At 45.2% G+C, this 18,658-nt stretch overlaps 1 protein-coding gene across 2 annotated transcripts; it reads left to right on the plus strand.

Moving 5' to 3' along the window:
• The first annotated feature begins 49 nt into the window (after positions 1–49).
• Positions 50–17,785, plus strand: prrc2a (proline-rich coiled-coil 2A). 2 transcript variants are annotated; one of them, XM_034545792.1, is made up of 17 exons: positions 50–212; positions 2,868–3,019; positions 4,130–4,307; positions 4,452–4,548; positions 4,697–4,778; positions 4,888–5,031; positions 6,490–6,728; positions 7,115–7,203; positions 7,365–7,516; positions 7,909–8,011; positions 8,143–8,320; positions 8,529–8,621; positions 8,856–9,402; positions 9,554–9,810; positions 10,030–10,411; positions 11,396–11,618; positions 11,876–17,785. In XM_034545792.1, exons 2-17 carry the CDS (start codon positions 2,905–2,907, stop codon positions 14,973–14,975), a joined length of 5,979 nt encoding a protein of 1,992 aa, XP_034401683.1. In that variant the 5' UTR covers positions 50–212; positions 2,868–2,904; the 3' UTR covers positions 14,976–17,785. The 2 variants fall into 2 exon arrangements, with proteins under 2 accessions (XP_034401683.1, XP_034401684.1); XM_034545793.1 differs by lacking the exon at positions 8,529–8,621 and having other exon boundaries at positions 51–212.
• The last annotated feature ends 873 nt before the right edge of the window (positions 17,786–18,658 follow it).

Raw genomic sequence — 18,658 nt, forward strand, 5'->3', positions numbered from 1 at the left:
GTGTGTGTGTGTGTGTGTGTGTGTGTGCGCGTGTGCGTGTGTGTGTGTGTGTGTGCGCGCACCTTGTGCGTGTGTACGTGTGTGTGTGTGTGTTTGACGATGCAGGAGGATCACGGCGCTTAGCTAGCTGGGTCACTTGCTTGAAAGCTACGCGATAGCTTAGCTAACCTCATTCTGCGATACAACCTCGAGACAAGTCGGGACAAGACCAGGTCAGTGGCCGGGAAATGTAGCATGGTTCACGCAAACACCGAGTAGTAACATTGTACTGGAGCATAAATTACCAGTGCCCTTTGACACTGAGATAGTTTGACGTTACCCGAAAGGGTGTTTTGTGGAAGGACGGTCTTATCTTTGTGGAAAGTGCCTCGGGTGTTGTTGCTAATGTGTCGAGACCGTTAGCCGAGCTGAGTGGTGAGCTACCGCGTTTATTATATCAAATGAGCGAGTGTAATATAGTGTGTGAATAACCGGACGGGTTTTAATGTTCGAGCCACTCGGTCAGCTCGTTGATGAAGTAACGGTAGCTACATAATATCGTTTATCTGCCACAGCGACCCACTGAACGGTGTAACGCTAATGTTAGCGGATAAACGCGTTAGCCTTGAAGACACCGAGCTGGTGTAGCTCGAGCTCACACTGTCAATTAACACTGACGGTAGTTAACTGGTGTCTGTTTCAAGATGTTTTTCAGAACAATAAGCCTGTATTTGCCCACACTGTCAGTGTATTGTAACATTAGTTTTATTATTTCACGTAGACGTAGTTTGAGCTTAGTTGTGCTTCACAACCGGTTATATTAACGTAAAAATGCACCGGGCCTGTCACCGCCGCCATTTTGTTTTGTTCTCCCAATAAAACCATTTTTTCTGCGTTGCCCTGTGTCTCCTACGAACCACTGAGTAGCAACAACGTAGCAACAGCCACACACGCGTTCAGTCTTGATGTAGGTGTGATTCAAAACGTAGTACCTGCACAGAGTTGAAGAGCAAGAAGCTACTGGTACCGCAAGGTCTCGAGAATGCATTATGAAACATCAACGCAGTCCCCCTCCCAATGTGAACACTGGGGCCTTGTATTAGCGTCCGACGTTAGCACTGGAAAACGGATATCTTTGTACGTCTGTAGCTTCGGGCGTTTATGTTTATACATATGTATGGTCATTGTAATTGCTACTGTCGAAGCTACCAGCTGTTTCCCCCCAAATAATAGGCTCGTGTTTATCGTTGGTTTTAGCTTTTGTTGCTGCAGTTGTTGCTTGGTAGTGTAGCTGCTGGCCCCCGTTAATCCCCATACAACATGTAGTTGACCAGCCATCCCACGACATACTTTTTCTAATCTCATCTGGCTATTAAGGCACAATGCAGTGCTGCTACTGAGTTGTACATACACTTATGACATGCGTATTGCAGACATCTTGCGGTGTGTCAATATCAGGAGTATTGGTGCGCAGTGAAATGCAGTTGACTTTACTAAATTCGAGTCGTTTAGTGTTCATTAACATCGGGATGCTTGAAGTCTGCTGTTTTGGCTAAACATAGTCCCACCACTGCTCATCACATTGCTGATATGAGCCTTGCTAAATCTATCTATTAAATTTGACTTGTTATTCAGCTCTAAAATATGGTCATGCACCATATGGATTGGCTTGCATCCTTTCACCACATCATTCAAAGAAAGTGGATGTAATTACTAATGTTATTTGTTGCATATTATTCTGAGGAGAATCATCTGTTCTCAGTAATTGTTCCTAATGGAAGTTGCTGGTGTGGGGGCAGCTGTTTAACCCGCTGGATACAGCCAAATCCCTCTGAATTGGACAGATGTCATCTCTGTTTTATTGATGTGCAGTACAATTAGTTCAAGTTAGGCCTGGTAGTTGCCATGGAGCCAGGGAAACGCATAGAAGAATATAATTTATCATGTGTTGCCATAGAGACCATGGATCAGTTTTTCTTCTTTTTTTGGTACAGTTTTCCTGTGATGAGGTGTGTAGTCATGCACTGCACTAGGTCTGTTCGCATTGGTTTTGAAGAAAGTCAAATTTCAAGCAGTTAATAGAGTTGGAGGAATAAAAACAAACAAACAAAATAGAAAGAAGATAGAGAGGATCTGACCTAAATGTGACATAAATATGACTCATGATGAATGCTGATGTTTCATTGTTTCTGCTGGATGTGTCACATAAGCATAACGACTTTCAATAGAGCCGTTTATTGGTCCGCTCGTTGTGGAATTCTTCCTGCACAAATGTCAACTGCCACAATAACCAAACACACTTTTCATAGTGTATCAGTAAGAATCAGGCTGTGCAAGTAGCATGGATGGAGCAAAGTAAATGGTGCTAATTGTTTAACAGCCAAATACGAAAATTGCCTTTTTATGTAATCTTTGACTGGGAAGTATGGACACATTAAGAGGTGTTTTCTCTATTATTGTTTTCTCTATTTAACGTGTACATTTACATAATTGTTTTTGCACAATGATCAACAGAACATGTGTGTAGTTTTATAGAGAAAAGGCCTCCGTGCAATATACATGTGTAAAGTCACGTATCTGATTTATGAATTGCTAATTTGTTGAAATGGAGGAATATCTCTTCTGTGAGGACTAAAATGTCATTTTGTCAGTTCTACTGTAAGTAATCATATGACTTGTACCACACAAATCCATCTGTCCAATCTCGTATTTGAATCTGAAGGGTCAAATTACATTTGTTCAGGATATGTTGATTTGTAAAATAGTCTCTGTTTTGCTCGTTGTTTTGAATGCCTGCCTGTACAATCAGAACTTTTACTCTCACTTTCTGTGTTTAGCTGGTGTCAAATCTCTCGCTCTGTCTTTGCCTCCCTCTCTCCCGTCCTCAGTCTCAGGGCTCACCATACTCAATGAGCGGACAGCGCAATGTCAGAGCGCTCTGGGCAAACTGCAAAGGGGAAGGAAGGCAAAACCAAGTATGCGTCTCTCAACCTGTTTGATACATACAAAGGAAAGAGCCTTGAAACACAAAAGCCTGTTGGTGAGTATCTTGGTTCTCTCTTGTCCAAGCTGTCATTGTCATACACCATAAATCCACTGTACTGGATTGGCCTTTTTGTCTTTCTACCCGTGGTATTAGTTTTCAATATCTCTTGCCACTCAGGCTGTAATCTGCCACTTTTGTTTTGTCACTATAAGTTCGATCTGTTATGTAATTTATCAGATCAGGGCTGAAGAAACAGATCTGCTACGCACAGTTGTATTTACCCATAGGCTGTTTGATTAAAGTGCCTGGCTGTGCTGTGTTGTCTCCTGACACCAAGTACCGCAACTTTGATGCATTAGCCCGCGGTCTCTAACAGCTGTAGCGCTGATTTCCAATACAGGAAATGGATGATGTGCTGCATCTCTCAACTGCCTGCCAACCTGGTTTTGCTGATGCTGTTAATATTATTCAAGGATCACGGATATGTATTACCTTTTAGTTGTAGCCTTTACACCTGTCTTTCTGAGAGAAACAAATAACACTCACTATTGGAATGTTTATCATCTGTAGACATATACAAAGTATTTATGCATGGTCTAGAAGGTCAGTGTCAGTAGAACCTCTGAGCCACTGAGTCTGACCTGAGACAGAGGCTTACTTGTGGACACTGTTTGACTTCTTTGCTGAGTCTCTAGTCAATGTTTTATTCAGAAGCTCCCCACTTGATCTAAGCAGCTGTCCCCGTTTCCAAACCATAGACTTCCTCCTCCTACATAGTCAAGCCATGCACTGCTGTGGTTTTTCAGAGCCTCAATGAAACAAATGAGGGATTGATATTCAGTACAGCTTCACCATTCTCAATCTGAAGGCTTTTCCATGCTTCCGTGAGCATCAATTTCCTCATACTTCTCCATAAACTCTAATTGAAGTGGGTTTGCTGAAGGTTTTTAATAACATCTAGAGGATTTTTATAATCCATATTCATCAGACTCGCCAGACTAACTATCAAGCCCCTAGCCTTGTTGGTTGTTCAGCATCCTAATTGTGTACCGAGCAAGCGCCATCCCTGTCATCAGCAATTTCCTTACACCCAGAAGATTTAATTGGTCTCAGGTTTCAGTAGTCCATCTGTGCTAATGACCTCCTCTCTCATCCCCATATAAGTTCCCCCCCGCCATGGCCTGCAGTCTCTTGGTAAAGTTGCCTCCGCACGGCGTATGCCACCCCCTGCCAACCTGCCCAGTCTGAAGGCAGAGAACAAAGGCAACGATCCTAGCGTCTCGCTCGTTCCCAAAGACGGCACAGGATGGGCAAGCAAACAGGAACAAGCAGACCCAAAGAGGTAAATAACCCCCCATTAGCATCAAAGCAATTGCACAAATCTTCAACTATTACTTGTTAAAGTTAATACGATTGGTAGAGGGGAAAATCCCCTTTAACGTTTTGTTTGTTTAATCCCTCCTGTTTGTGACTTTTCTTCTCTAAGTACCGATGCATTGTCAGCACCGCAGCCGGAATTGCAGCAGCCTGTGGCTTCACCGACACCTGCACCGACCCGCCCGAGAACCCCACCAGCTTCCGAGGTACAGACCATCCCGGTGAAATAAATGCAAAATCACACCTGTGACAATTGATAATGGAGATAATTTAGTGTGTGTGTCCGTGTGTGTCCGTGTGTGTCCGTGTGTGTCCGTGTGTGTGTGTGTGTGTGTGTCCCCCCCACCCGGTTAGGTTCTGGCCGCAGCTTCAACCCAGGCCGTAGGGGCAAGGTCCTGGGCACAGGCCAGTGTTACACATGGAACACAAGGGGATGGTGAGTCCTAATTTTTGTATATGTCTCATAATAAGTACACTGGAATAAGGTTTTCCTTACACATGGCCTTCTCTTTTAAAAAAAAAAAAACCCACAATGTCTTCTACAGGTGGAAAGGCATTAAACCTACCGTCGCCATTCTCTCGCGAGGAATTTCCCACTCTGCAGGCGGCTGGCGACCAGGACAAAGCTGGCAGAGAACAGGGCACTGCAGATCAGTGGTATGGGCCCGGACCAAACCTCCGCCCCCAGAGTGAGTGCCTATTATTAATTTGTCTTGTATTGTTGCAAATGCACAACACAAGTGTATAAATATTTATGTATTTGTTATGCTGTGGTTGGTATGCACTTAAAAATAAACAATGAATTAACTGAAAATAATGTAAAACTTAAATCCATTCCTATTTTTTAGTACTCTAGATATGGCAGCTTATTTGAATGGATGTGTTGTCTTTCTAAAGTAATGGTTTTGCATATCTGACCATATTCCATTTGAAACAAAGCCTTTAAAGAGGGTCACTAACAGGCGGACCGCAGTCCGGCCCCAGATGCCGTTTTCTCTGGACCCTTGACTGAAAACCGCTAGATAATTGAGAATTATTTACTTTTCATGGATCGCTTCTATTTCACCGGCGCCGCTTTTCTAGCCTTTGCGGCTCTCGTTCAGCGGGCCAGGAAATACACCGGCCAATTACACGCGTTGAAAATCCTCTCACCTGATCCTACTCGGCCAATCACATATGTGTATTCCGTTAGGTGCCGCCCTAGACTCGAATGCCATATTCACACACGGGAGAGACCCGATAGATGGAAAAAGTACATGAGTCAGAGAAGTTATTTCACTTGGCGCTCCAAAAAGAGAAATGTGGACAGCTTAACCAGAGCCTTTAACCAAGAATGTACAGACTCGTATATGTTTATTATTCCCACAACCAGTTCCAAAGCAGTACATCTCACGTTCAGCGATATTAAAAGCAGCAATGTGAAGCGCCCGCCACTACGAGACGAAGCACAGATCTTTTGAGCAAATGTACCTACTCGCATCTGAAATGAAGGCACAGAAAAATAAACCGAAGAGCCCAATATGATCAGAATCCTGACACATGAATTAACTGCCCATCAATGATGTTAACAGAGGGGAAATTAGCTGAACGTGGTTTAATAGCCACAGATAAAGTCCCTGCACACACATTTCTCTTTTTAGATGACATGAATGTAATATCTTGGCTCTTTTTTGATTAATAAACTGAATTTAAAGCTCCAGGACAATTCAGTTAAATCCATTTTTCTAAAATTAAAGACTTTTTATTTTAAGTCACATTTTTCAAAAGTTTTCTGTTTTAGTTCCAGCCTTTTATTTTACTTTAAATAAAAGAAGATAATGTATTCATTATTAGACTATGTATTGTTTATAATTAATTCCAGTTAAATTGGAAATCTGTAATGATAAATATTGTTTAGATGTTATTCGATTGAACTTTCTTTTAATTTGACAGTCAGTTGTTGACGATATACAGACGTTAATACAACTGTTGGCTACTTCAATACATATGGCACAAAATCATAAAGCGCAAATTTTAAATTATTGTGATGTTCCATACCTTTTGCATGAGGACATTCTCTCTAACTGGACCTCGTTGAATTTGAGTTGAATACCCCTGCTTTAAAGCATACTGACCGCTCTTCCCTCTCCTGTGTTCACTGTCCTCAGACGTTACAAATTGGCGGGATGGTGGGAGCCGCGCCCTGGCGCCCACCCTGTCTGGGGAGGGGGCAGTCGAGGGTGGTACTGCTGGGGCTCTGGTGATGGATGGGGCAGCTGGGGTCCCCACTCCAAATTCTCAGTCCCATGGGCCACCTAGGAACCCTCCCGCAGGCAGCCCCGCCTTGCCCCTGCCCCAGCCCCCTGGGCCTGGGTTTCCCCAATACCGAGGGATCATACCTCCCTTCGTAAGTTTTGGTTTCAGGCAATGTTCGAGTATTTCTTTTAAATTTAACATACTGTATGTTGTTTTTCTGCAGTGTATTTGCAGGGCTCATATATATTTGACTTTTGTCTGCAGGTGGTGTTCCGAATTGGCTCGGGCTGCACCTTCTTTTTATGACATTTGTTATTTTAATATGATTCCTGCATACGTCAAAGGCAATAGACTACTGCAGTAACTAATGAAGCAGTCAACCAAGTTAAACTGAGTTGCTAATTCGATATCCACTGTAATGAACAAAAGTAAAACAAACATGACAGATGTAAGCATTGAAAAGAAAGAAGAAGCGCTGTCTTTAAAATAGCTCTCCGTATTATATGAATAGATAATTGTATCCATTTTAATTTATAGATGTATCCTCCCTACCTGCCCTTCCCGGCCCCCTATGGCCCTCAGGGGCCCTTCAGGTACCCAGCACCCGGGGAAGGGCCTCCTCCAAGGTATGTTCCTTGCCAATACTAATTGTACGGCTTATGTTGTGCTACTTTATTTTAGGAAATTTATTTCAGTTTATTCACCAGGTGATTTTTTTTTTTCCTGTCATTTGGCGGACATTGCTTTCGTACCTTCAATATATCTCTCACCTCCTCCCCTCTTTCAGGTTCTCACGTGGGCAGGGTGGTCATGACAGCAGGGCTCAGGGAGGCCCTCGTGATATAGGGGGAGAGGTAGTGAAGCGACCACCTATCCTAAAGCAGGATGACCTGAAGGAGTTGGACGAGCTGGACCATGATAACGATGAGGGCTGGGCAGGTAAATCAAAAAGCTGGTTCACCGTTAAGCAACTAACGCATTTACACAACATCAAATGTTAAGAAAAATTATCATTTAAATCTTAGCTCAACATTTTTTTGTTTATTTATCAGATGGAAGACAGAACACTTTTTATTTATGAGTGGAGCATTTTCAGCTGAATTTTATAGGTGATGGCATAGTGGTAGCGAGTCAGGTTAATGCTTTCTAACATTGCAGATGATTCTGCATATCATATTTCCTGCTAATTCAAGCCGACTCAGTCACTACGATCGACTAAGGAGGAGGAGAGGTTGGAGGATCGGGTCTATCAAAGTGAAGGATGATGAATAATGTGCTGAATGGATGTTTGGTATAAACATGGTTCTGATGGGATTTGTCTTGCTTAACAGGGGCTCATGAGGAGATTGATTACTCCGCCAAGTTGAAGTTCAGTGATGATGAAGGAGATGAAGAGGGAGAAGAGGAGAGAACCGAGAGCAAGAATGACTTGCGGTATGTGACAAAGTACATTCAGCATTCTATCACTTCAGATTATGACAATACAGTTGTTGTTTTTTGCATCAATGTGATTATATTATACACGCTGCTATAATTAGTTTGACAAAAGTTGTTCTTGTCCTCAGTGAGCCGCAGAGGTCCCAGGATGCAACCTCTCGCTCTCGAGCCTCGGACAGCAGCGGAGACAGCCGCCGCACTCCTCCCTCTAATGCTGACAATGGCCCTCAACCATCCAGCAAGCCAGGACGGGCCGAGGAGGGAGGCAGCGGCTGGGGGGGCCAGGGAGCGCCAACCAACTACCAGGTAGTGTGCTAACCAGTAGCAACAGGGTGTTGCCTAAGACAAGCCATGCTCAAGCTGTGAAAAGATGTAATATCTAAAAACTATTTGGACGCTCTGTTGAGCAAAGACTTACTTGTAGGCAGAGATGTGTTAGTGTATGTGCATGCGTGTGTTTTTGTCAGTGTAGATTACTATGGTGGCGCATGGCTAACTGTCTGCCTGTATACAGGGGCGCAGGCCTGGATTGGGTGGTCCCCGGGAGCAGTCCTCCCCCCCACCAGGGCCGCTCCTTGGACAAGGGCCTTACTCCTTTTACCGACAGGTAGCCATCTGGATAGCGCCTCCATAGACAAATCATTTCTATCATTATCTCATCCACCGCCCCAGGTCTTATGAATAAGTCATCTTTAGTTTTAAGTTCGCTTTTTACCTCCTTGAGTTTTGTTTTCAGTTGATGTAATCATTCGTTGAACATTTTTCTCATGAAGATTGCAGTGATGTCATCTAGAGAGTTGAAAGCCGCATGATGAAGCAATCATATTTTCTAACTGTTCAGGACCGGCCCCAAAATCAGAGTGCCTCTCAAGGCCCGGCAAAACTTATCCCCAGCCAGCTTCAGCCAGCACCAGGAGGCCCTTCTCCTCCTGCACAATCGGGCCTGCTGGTCCCTGGGCCCCAGGAGAATGATGAGGATGAGACTTGGCGTCAGCGCAGGAAGCAGTCCTCGACTGAGATTTCTGCTGCTGTGGAGCGAGCTCGTCGCCGCCGTGATGAGGAAGAACGCAGGATGGAGGATGAGAGGCGCGCAGCCTGCGCAGAGAAACTAAAGAGGCTGGATGAGAAGCAGCAGCAGGGCAGCAACATAGGAGGTGGTGGAAGCAGCTGTAAAAGCCCCAGCCTGGATGGAAACTCTACAGCTGCCCCAGCAGGCAGCCCTAGTCCATCTATTTCAGCCTCTGCCTCCTCCCCCAACATCAGCCAGCCTCCATCTCCCTCTGTGGACCCTGAAGAGTCTCCAGTGCTGGTTGTCCAGCCGGGGTCCAGTCCTGGAGTCGGTGACCCACAGCGAGCCAGCAGCAACAATAGTTATGACTCCAGTGCAGGTGAGTCTATCAGGTGCAAATTGCTTGGATCACTAACATGTTATTTGGCTTTCTTGACACCTGATGTGTTTTAAATATGGCATTTCAAATGAAGCGTCCATGTCTTGATAAAGAGCTTTGATTCAACCCCTACAACCTTGTCTTGGTTCAGAAGCCCAACAGTGTCCCCAGCCGACTGTGTCACAGCCACAGCAGCCTACGGTGGACATACCTTTACCAGGAGAAAATAAGGAGGAGTCGATGGGCACTCCGCACATTCGTGCAGGAAGTGGAAGTGAAAGAGGAGTCGACTCAGTGAAGATTGACAACATTGGAGGGGGAGCAGGACGTCAAGCCAGTGGTCCTCCTGGCCAGGGTTACTCAAAGTACCAGAAGTCTCTTCCACCTCGATTTCAGAGGCAGCAACAGGTTAGGATCTGTACTTGTTTGTACAAGTATTGCTTGAATGTTATTTGCATTCTAGATGAGTTTGAAAAGTATCGATGAACCTCTCGTTTTTGTATAAAAAATTAACCACTACAGCTTTTGCTACCAATGCTGGCATGCCTTTATAAATATGTCTGATATTTCTGTTCTTAAACATCCTGGGTGCTATGTTTTCTGTTTCACCTTTTTATTTCTCTTCAGGAGCAGCTCCTGAAGCAGCAGCAGCAGTGGCAGCAGCAGCAGCAGCAACAACAGCAGCAACAGCAACAACAACAACAACAACAGCAGCAGCAGCAGCAACAACAACAACAACAACAACAACAGCAGCAGCAGCACAGCCAGGCTTCACAAAGCCAGCTGTCCCCCCAGCCTCCACAGGGTCCTTCACCAGGTTCAACACCCCAGCCGGGGCCTGGACCAAAGCAGGGTGGACCCATGTATCAACCCAGCAATATGGTCCGACCCCCACCACTGCCAATGAATTTCGACCCTCGCTGGATGATGATGCCCTATATGGACCCCCGCATGATGCAGGGCCGTCCTCCACCTATGGACTACTATTCAGCAGGCATGCACCCATCAGGTGAGTGGATGTGACATTATCTCTTTGATCTAATGAAATGCTTTGAAGATATTGCAATCAATCAAAACTTCACTGTTCAAATAATGTGATTATGTAATACTGCCATACTACAGAACATAGTTCAGGCGTTAGTGCAGTACCATGCAGGCTGAAGTGATTACTGATTACACAGTTGACTTAAACCAGTGGTTCTCAAACTTTTTCTGTCACGCCCCACTTTGGAGGAAGAAAAATGTTCATGCCACAACAAAATGGTATATGCTGACTTTTTATTGAAATAACTTTTTGTGACCATCTGTGCTTTTTCATATAATAGAATAAAGAAACTTGCTTCAAGTAAACCAAATGTGAAATCACTTTGTTAGAATAATGCAAATAAAGTACACTGGCAAATAAATAGCTTTTCAAGATAATAATAAGTGCAACCTGTGAAAAACTAAACAAAACAAGTTAAAATATTTGTACACTGCATACATTTTCCAAACAATAACATGCAACCTGTGAAAAACAAAATTGGTGCAGATATGCGTGTAAAGTTTTATTAGTATTAGTGGCAATGAGCCTGCTCTCCACTACAAATCTTTTTTTAAACAGGGTTGCAGGCTTGATGCAGCCAATCTCAATTCATGCTCAATGTTGAGCTTTTGTTTTGAAGGGCAACAGCAGAAAAGCCGATCTCAATGAGATTGGCGTTTGGCAAAGCGCCAAGCATCAGTGAGTTGCCAATACTCTTGGCCGTCGCGTAACCTGTTAACGGCGTAACGTAAACATGTACCCGAAGGTACAGTCATTTCGCCATGTATTTAATAATGACTTATGAAATTCTCAAAGGTCTTGATCCTATCCTGCATTTCCTCCTGCGCCCCATTAGAGGGGCACACCCCACAGTTTGAGAACCACTGACCTATTAAGTCAACAAAATGTCTTGTTTTGTTGTCGGTATCTATGTAGATATTTTCTCTAAGTATTTATTTACTACTACAGGGCTTATTGGGCGTGAGCGGTCTGATTCGGGAGGATCTGGTTCAGACCCCTTTGACAGACAGCAACAGCACCCAGGGCACCCTCACCGTGGGACCCCCCCTATGGATCCTAAGCTGGGCTGGGGGCAGGAGGTATTCCCTGGCGGAGGGGAAGGCCGTGGGCTAACATCACCCCTCAGGCAGAAACAGGCTTTGGAGGATGATGATGTGGCCAAAGGGCCCAGGTAAGGATATACAAGGAGATTTAAGTTTAACACAATATGTACTGGAACAACACATTTTTAAAAATTTAATTTCAGGGCTGATTAATGGATTGCTTTAGATTGTACAGGTGTAAATAATACTGTGTCCAACCTCTACATACTGCATATGCTCCAAATACTCAAATTATCAGGGAAAATAGGTTATTTAGTAATATATGTGAACTGACCCTTTAGTTTGACAGATTAATTCAGTATTCTTTATATGTTCTGTATCCTAGGAGTGACACTCCTCCACACCGCATGCGGGAGGGTGGATTGGGACCCATCCAGCAGCCCACCTCCACCTCTGGGACATCCAATCAGACACCACCTCCAGTTGGAACTCAAGTTGGGGCCCAGGGAGGCGGCCACCCTCATCACTACATGAGTGGACGTGGCAACTTCAGCAACTTCCCTGACCAGGGTGCAAGGATGCATCCCCACCACCAGCAGCAGCAGCAGCAGCAGCAGCAGAGGGGGGAGAGGGGAAATCAGCCGCATGGCTACACTCACCAGGAAGAAGGGCCTTCACGAGGGTCTCAGCAGGGACAAATATGGGCAACCCCACACCCTCACTACGATCGCAATGGTCGTGGCGAACACCCGCCGGTTGAGAGCAACTCTCATCTCCACCACCATCACGGCCACCACCCTCAGCAGCCTCACTTTTCTCTCCACCCCCACAAGCAAGAGAACAGCCGAGACAGAGTTGTTGAGGCCCCTGCTAAGAAGACAGACTCTTCTCCCCCGATTCACCAACCTTCACTCTCATCCTCCTGCTCTTCCTCCTCCTCCTCTTCTGCCAGGGAAGATGGCAATGTCAAAGTTGCCCTGCATCATCACCCATCCCAAAGAGAGAGTGAAGCTGGTGTCGGGCACAGTCATGGTGAAAGAGGTGGCAGTGCTAGCAGTAGCAGCCATGCAAAACAGGAGAAAACTGGGCCGACATATGCTCCCCATTCCACCTCTAGCCCACCTCCCTCTCAACATGGCAGTCAGCCTCAGCAGCAGCAGCAGCAGCAGCAGCAGCAGCAGCACCACCACCCTCATCCTCATCCTCATCCTAAATCAAACCAAAGAGGGGGGCGGGAGCACAAGACCGAGACCCAGTGGGGCCCACGGCCTAGCAGCAGCAATACAGGTGGGGGGCCCTCTCATGGTAGGAGGGCCAATGCAGGAGGTGGGAACAACTCTCGTGGAGGGGAGGACTCCTCAAACACTCCATCGGACCACAAACCCTCCCACCAGACGGGAGGCAGCAATGCCAACAGGAGGGCTGGCCCAATTAAGAAACCAGTGCTTAAGGAAATTAAGAGAGATGGAGGGGAAGCTGATGGAGGAGAAAAAACAAGCTTTGGGAAAGAGAAAGATGGGGGCCAATCCATCTCTATGAAGCAGGAAAACTCCTCCACCTCCCAGAACACATCAGCTCCATCTAAAGATGAACCAGCCCAGTCAGCCAAACCCAGGAATGCTGGAAAAGAACGATCCACAGGAGGTGGCGGGAGAGGTCCCAAAGATGTAGACACTACTTCAGGATTTTCAGGGTCCTCCTCCAGAAGGGACCGGGACCGGGACCGCTCCTTTGAGAGAGGAGGGGGGCCCTCCCACCACCATGGAGTCCCTGTCAAAGGCAGCAGAGCCAGTCGTGGACGAGGGGGAGAGTTCTATGGGCGTGGGCGTGGTTATCGCGGTACCTACACGGCTGCTGCTGGCCCCACTGGTGGCAGTCGGGGCAGAATGGGTGGCAGGAGCGGCAGAGACTACCGCCCATCTGTTGGCGGTGGACACCAACATGAGTCCAAGGCCGAGGGGGGTAGTGGCAGACATGGTCAGGATCGGTCCCAGCATAACCCAGCCAGGGCAAGGAACCGTAGTGAAACCCGCAGTGAGGGTTCAGAGTATGAGGAAATTCCTAAGAGAAGGAGGGAGAGGGGTTCAGAGACTGGCAGTGAGAGTGGTGCAAGTGACATTGGTCACTCAGACAAGGAAGACCACCAGAAACCCAACACCAAGAATGGCTCTGATAATGCCAATGCCACTGGCAGCAGCAACATGTCAGCTGCACCTTCTCGTGGTTCCCAGGGCCGTGTCTTCACTCCCAGGGGTGTACCCTCTAGAAGGGGCAGGGGTGGAGGTAATGGAGGAGGAAATGTCTACAGAAGTGGTGGCAATGTTGGAGGACAACCCGGGGGACACCGGGTTGGACCCAGCTCAGCATCTCACGGTGGCAACTCCAAGTCATCAGCCTCAGCTCGAAAGCAACAAGGCCCGCCACAAACCTCTGGGCCCAAAGACTTTGGCAGGGGAGGAAATGGAGGAGAGAAGAAGGACAAGATAGCTGATGCAAGTCAAACTCAAAGTCAGGGCTCCAATCCCCCTCAGCCATCTTTGCCCGCTGCAGCTCCTGTCTCTTTATCTTCCACTGAAAATGGAGGAGTTGTGACCCAACAAGCTTCAACCAACCCAACGCCAAACTCTGGAGGGCCAAATGCACTCCCTATTCCCACTAACCGTGGGTTCCCTCCCAGTGGGTTTGAGCGACCTAGACGTCGCCGTCACGGGCGATCCCAGCATCAGCAGGATAAGCCCCCCCGCTTCCGAAAACTGAAGGAGCAAGAGAATGCCGCACGAATTAACGGAGGAGTTGGGGTCATCGGGGGAGGAAGGCCCTCCTCTCCAGCCCTGAATTCGGTTCAGGAAAGTAACGGAGCCCCAATCTCTGCTCCTGTGACGGGCAACGCCCAAAACCTCAACACCACACCAGCCAACAATAACAGTGGGGGTGGGCATCTTAACAATGCAAATAGTCACCACCATCACCACTACAACCAGGGAAATGCTGGGCAGACCCACACCCAGCACCACCACAGCCATGGAGCAAAGTCCCCTGACTTCAACAACCAGAACTCTGACCAGGCCAACGAGGAGTGGGAGACCGCCTCCGAGAGCAGCGACTTCACAGAGTTCAGAGACAGGGATGGGGGGGGAGGAAAGTCCTATTCTTCTCACCATCCCCACCACTTGGGAAGGGGTGGTGGGGGAGGAGGAGGAGGCGGGGTAGGAGGAGGAGGAGGAGGAGGAGGAGGTGGTGGAGGTGGTGGTGGCGGTGTGGTCGACCGTGACATGACAGGAAAGGAGCCCTCGGCTAATAAAAGAAGCTTCTCAAGCCAGCGTCCTGGCATGGAACGACAGAACCGGAGGGTCAACCCTGGAGGGGGAGGGGGAGGAAGAGGCCCACGAGGGCCGCCTGGTGGTGGCTCTGGCGGGCCTGGTAATGGAGGTGGCAACCGCGGGGATCGGCGTGGCAACTGGCCCTCCCCGAAAAATAGGAAGTGATGAAAAATGTCAAAACATTTCAGATGAACCCCACCCACATTAAAATCACCCTCTTACATCCAATCCCTTTTTGATAATTACTTCATGGCTTATCTGTTGGCATCCCTATGCATATTAGTGCATTGTACAGTATATGGAGATGGTATTCAAATTCACTTTAGCCCACCCCCCCACCCCGGCCATGTCTTTCCCTTTGCATCAATTTACTATCTATCCGTTATTGTACATTTTTCCGTTTGTTCCATCTTGCTCTCCATTCAATTGTGCCCCTCACTCCCTTCCTCCCGCTTTCAATAATCTCCCCCCAGTTGGATTTGACAAGCATGTGGTTCTGTAAATGAGAGGTGCACGTTGTTTTGTCAGAAGACATTCACACAAAGCTACACACACACACACACACACACACACACACACACACACACATATATATATATATATATATATATATATATATATATATATATATATATACATACATACATACACACACAAGCACAAATATGACGAAACACATGCAGACATGTGGGTGCAAAATGAAAACATTTAAATTGGCAAAATGTTTGGATTGGGCAAATTTTTATATTTATGTACCTCTGTATATTTCTACCACACTTTGGCCTTGGGTGGTATTAGGTAGTGCAGTTCTGCATTACTTCCCTCACAAAGGGAAAGAGTGCAGCGCCATCTTTTAACAAGAACAATGTACCATAACATGTTTTGTTTTCTCTTTTGTGTCTTTTTTTTTTTTCTTTTTTGGCCTTGTGTCAAGTTGAGTTTCAGCCTCTATGAAATGTTAGGGGTGCGTGGGTTTTTTTCTTCTAAAAAGCAGGTCATTCAAATACCTTTTTTTTTCTTTTTTTTAAAATCTAAATTCCCCAATTCCTCCTTTTACTGACTTTTTGGTCTCCTACAAACTATTTCTCTGATTTCTGTGAGTGATAGGACCAATTGAAGTACTACTGCTCAGTGCTCCACATTGTTGACCTGCTCTGACATTTCATTAACTATTGGTTGGTCCTTTTTAGAAAATAAAGGCTTTTTCTGCCTCATTGTAGCATCGTCCTTACCCTGCAGGAGTTCTGCATAACTCAGTGTCCCCAAGTTTTATTCTGTCATTCGTGAGCTTTGTTTACCCTATGAAGACTGTAATTGCTAGCTTAATGGCTTTATTTTAACATCCATTATTTCCTCAGTGACTCCCATTTTAATGGGAACACTTGTTTTCTTTTTTTTTCTCTCAGTGGATGAAATACCTATCAATCTTGTAAGAAGGGGAAAAAATGTTAAATGAACATGTAGGTCATGATAGAATAAAGAAAAGTTTGACTTTCATAAAAATTGTTTATGCTTCAATAGGTATTTCAATATGTTCTAATAAGCACTCCTTGTAGTATAACAAAAACCCACGTTTGCTGTTTCTTTCTTCCTTTTTGGTTATATATATTTTTTTTGTTGTGCAAGTTACATGTAATGCAACAGGACAGGTACTCTGTCTGGGCCCAGAGTACAGAGCCAGCCCGAGTATTGTACTATTATACCCCACCCCGCTGTGCTCTTGTGGAGACTCCTCCCTCCAAGAAAGAACTACTACCAAGAGCTCCTTGTCTGAGGCAGTATTTTATATAAAAAAGCGTCTTCTCGGATTGGCGGTTTCAGTCCATGGTGGCAACCCGAAGCCCAAACTAATTTAATTCAGGACAATGCTGACATGGTGTCCAGCGAGTCTCCTTGCAGTTGACATGGTTTCCAAGATTTTACTTGCAACAAATAATGCCGACCTGGAGTGTTGAGAAAATATCGAATTGAGGTTAGGATTACACTTACATAGTTTGTATCATACATAAAAGAGATAAAATGGCACACGGAGACACCCACGGTGAACTAAAAAGTGATTTATACACCTGCATCAATTCTTTCACTGCTGTAAGTTGGGGTTTGTGTTTGTATACTGAATACAGTTTGAAGATCGTCTCTGGGATGTTGTGAGTAGGGCATTTGATTTGTATGTGTGTGTGTGTGTGCGTGCGATGTGTGTGTTTTCTGGTGTTTGTGAATAACTCGGGAAAGGGGGTGGGGGACCAGAGGGGTTAACATGAATGGCGAGCACTTTCTGCCTTTCTTGCCCACACTTTAACCGATATCATTAAGACAATTCTACTGTTTCCTAAATACATCTACATTCATACATTCAGCTGTGTGTATATGTTCATCATACAAATGAATTACTCTCAGTGGACAACCTCTTCAGTTTTTTTTCCTTTGTGTGTAATTTAATCATACATTCTTCTGCAGGCAAGTGAAGTTGGACATATTTTTATTTTTCTCACTTCTAAGCATGAACACACACCCATGGGTGCAGCTTGCCATGCCTGTTACTGGTTTATACATTGATAACAGAACACTTAACACTGGCTCAAAGAGTCCTTCATCCCTCCTTAACGCTTAATGTTGATGTGCGCATTATTTTATGTACCCATGTTAAAAGAAACGCAAAAGTAGTGAATTCCAGGAGAGAGAAAAATACTCAAAGATTGTACTGTGTTTTCAGCATTACCGAGGTACCTGGAGTGATTCAAACATTTTTTTGTTTTTTTGTACCATTTATGGTTTTATTAATGGAACCGTAATATACACACATGTATGTATATTGGTATGTATCTAAGTTTTGTCTACCCCAACTTACATTCCCACAAACAAATGTTGCCATTTTTAGTTCAAGGGAGCAATGTACAAGCAGAGAAGTGTCTTATTATAATAAAGTTATACAGAGAAGGCAAAGTTAAATAAACTACTTTTGATTTAATGGAAAATGTAATGGCATGTCTCATTCTTGTAATGTTGTGGGGTGGAACTTGAGCAAGATGAAATACCTTTTTTACTGCACATGTTTTGGCATGTCATTGCAGAAAAATAGGTGTAACTAATAATGCTAGGTGTGTCAGTGAACTGAGCCAGTGTCATAGGAATGCAGCTGTTAGCGGTTAAACAACAAGCACTACAAAACAATACAAGTTGTCCAACCAGACCGGTGATGTTGAAGGGACTAACAACTCACTTTATTCAAACTCAAAACAAGCTCCAATGTAGGCAAGCAATCAGCTCAACGTTGCCTTTTAATACAAAAAAAACTCAGAATAACCTCTGTTATCACTTACCCCCTTAAGAGTAGTGAGGAGTCAGCCGGCAAGTATGAAACAGCCTGTAAAAGGTGTTGCTGGAAAGAGTGAGTCACTGACCATGCAGCCATAATTGGCCACATATTATACAGTTTGCTGCAGCAGAATGTGGACAGACACAAAGGTGCACGCTCACTACCGGATGCAAGAGCGACAGCATGATCCTCCTGGTCGGAGATATTAATAGTAATGAATGTCAAGAGTTTAATCTGTTTTCACAAAATGTTTTCCATGAATGGATTCTAGTAGTCTATATAACTGACTGTTTTGTTTGTTTGAGTAAATACAATTCGGTAGACATTTTGTAAAGTTACCACAAAGCAAATCAGAAATATAACCTATTTTGTAAAAAGCAAGAATATGTTGCAATCTTCTAGCTTGCCGTTTGAGAAGAAGTGGCATAATGTGTGTATGTGGCAACAAATATAATCCCTTATAGGCGTGTCACCATTTTAGTACCGTGGTATCTTCTTTATGAAGTGCTTGAATTGTATAAGAGAAACAAAG

Source organism: Cyclopterus lumpus, chromosome 11, assembly GCF_009769545.1.
Source record: "Cyclopterus lumpus isolate fCycLum1 chromosome 11, fCycLum1.pri, whole genome shotgun sequence".
NCBI classification, from domain to species: Eukaryota; Metazoa; Chordata; class Actinopteri; order Perciformes; family Cyclopteridae; genus Cyclopterus; species Cyclopterus lumpus.

What these genes read in the sequence shown, in the direction of transcription:
- prrc2a (XM_034545792.1), top strand. Translation starts at nt 2,905, where the DNA reads ATGTCAGAGCGCTCTGGGCAAACTGCAAAGGGGAAGGAAGGCAAAACC. An exon ending in TAACGATGAGGGCTGGGCAG is followed by an intron (nt 7,517 to 7,908) that starts GTAAATCAAAAA and finishes CTTGCTTAACAG; the next exon opens with GGGCTCATGAGGAGATTGAT. An exon ending in GAGCGCCAACCAACTACCAG is followed by an intron (nt 8,321 to 8,528) that starts GTAGTGTGCTAA and finishes GCCTGTATACAG; the next exon opens with GGGCGCAGGCCTGGATTGGG.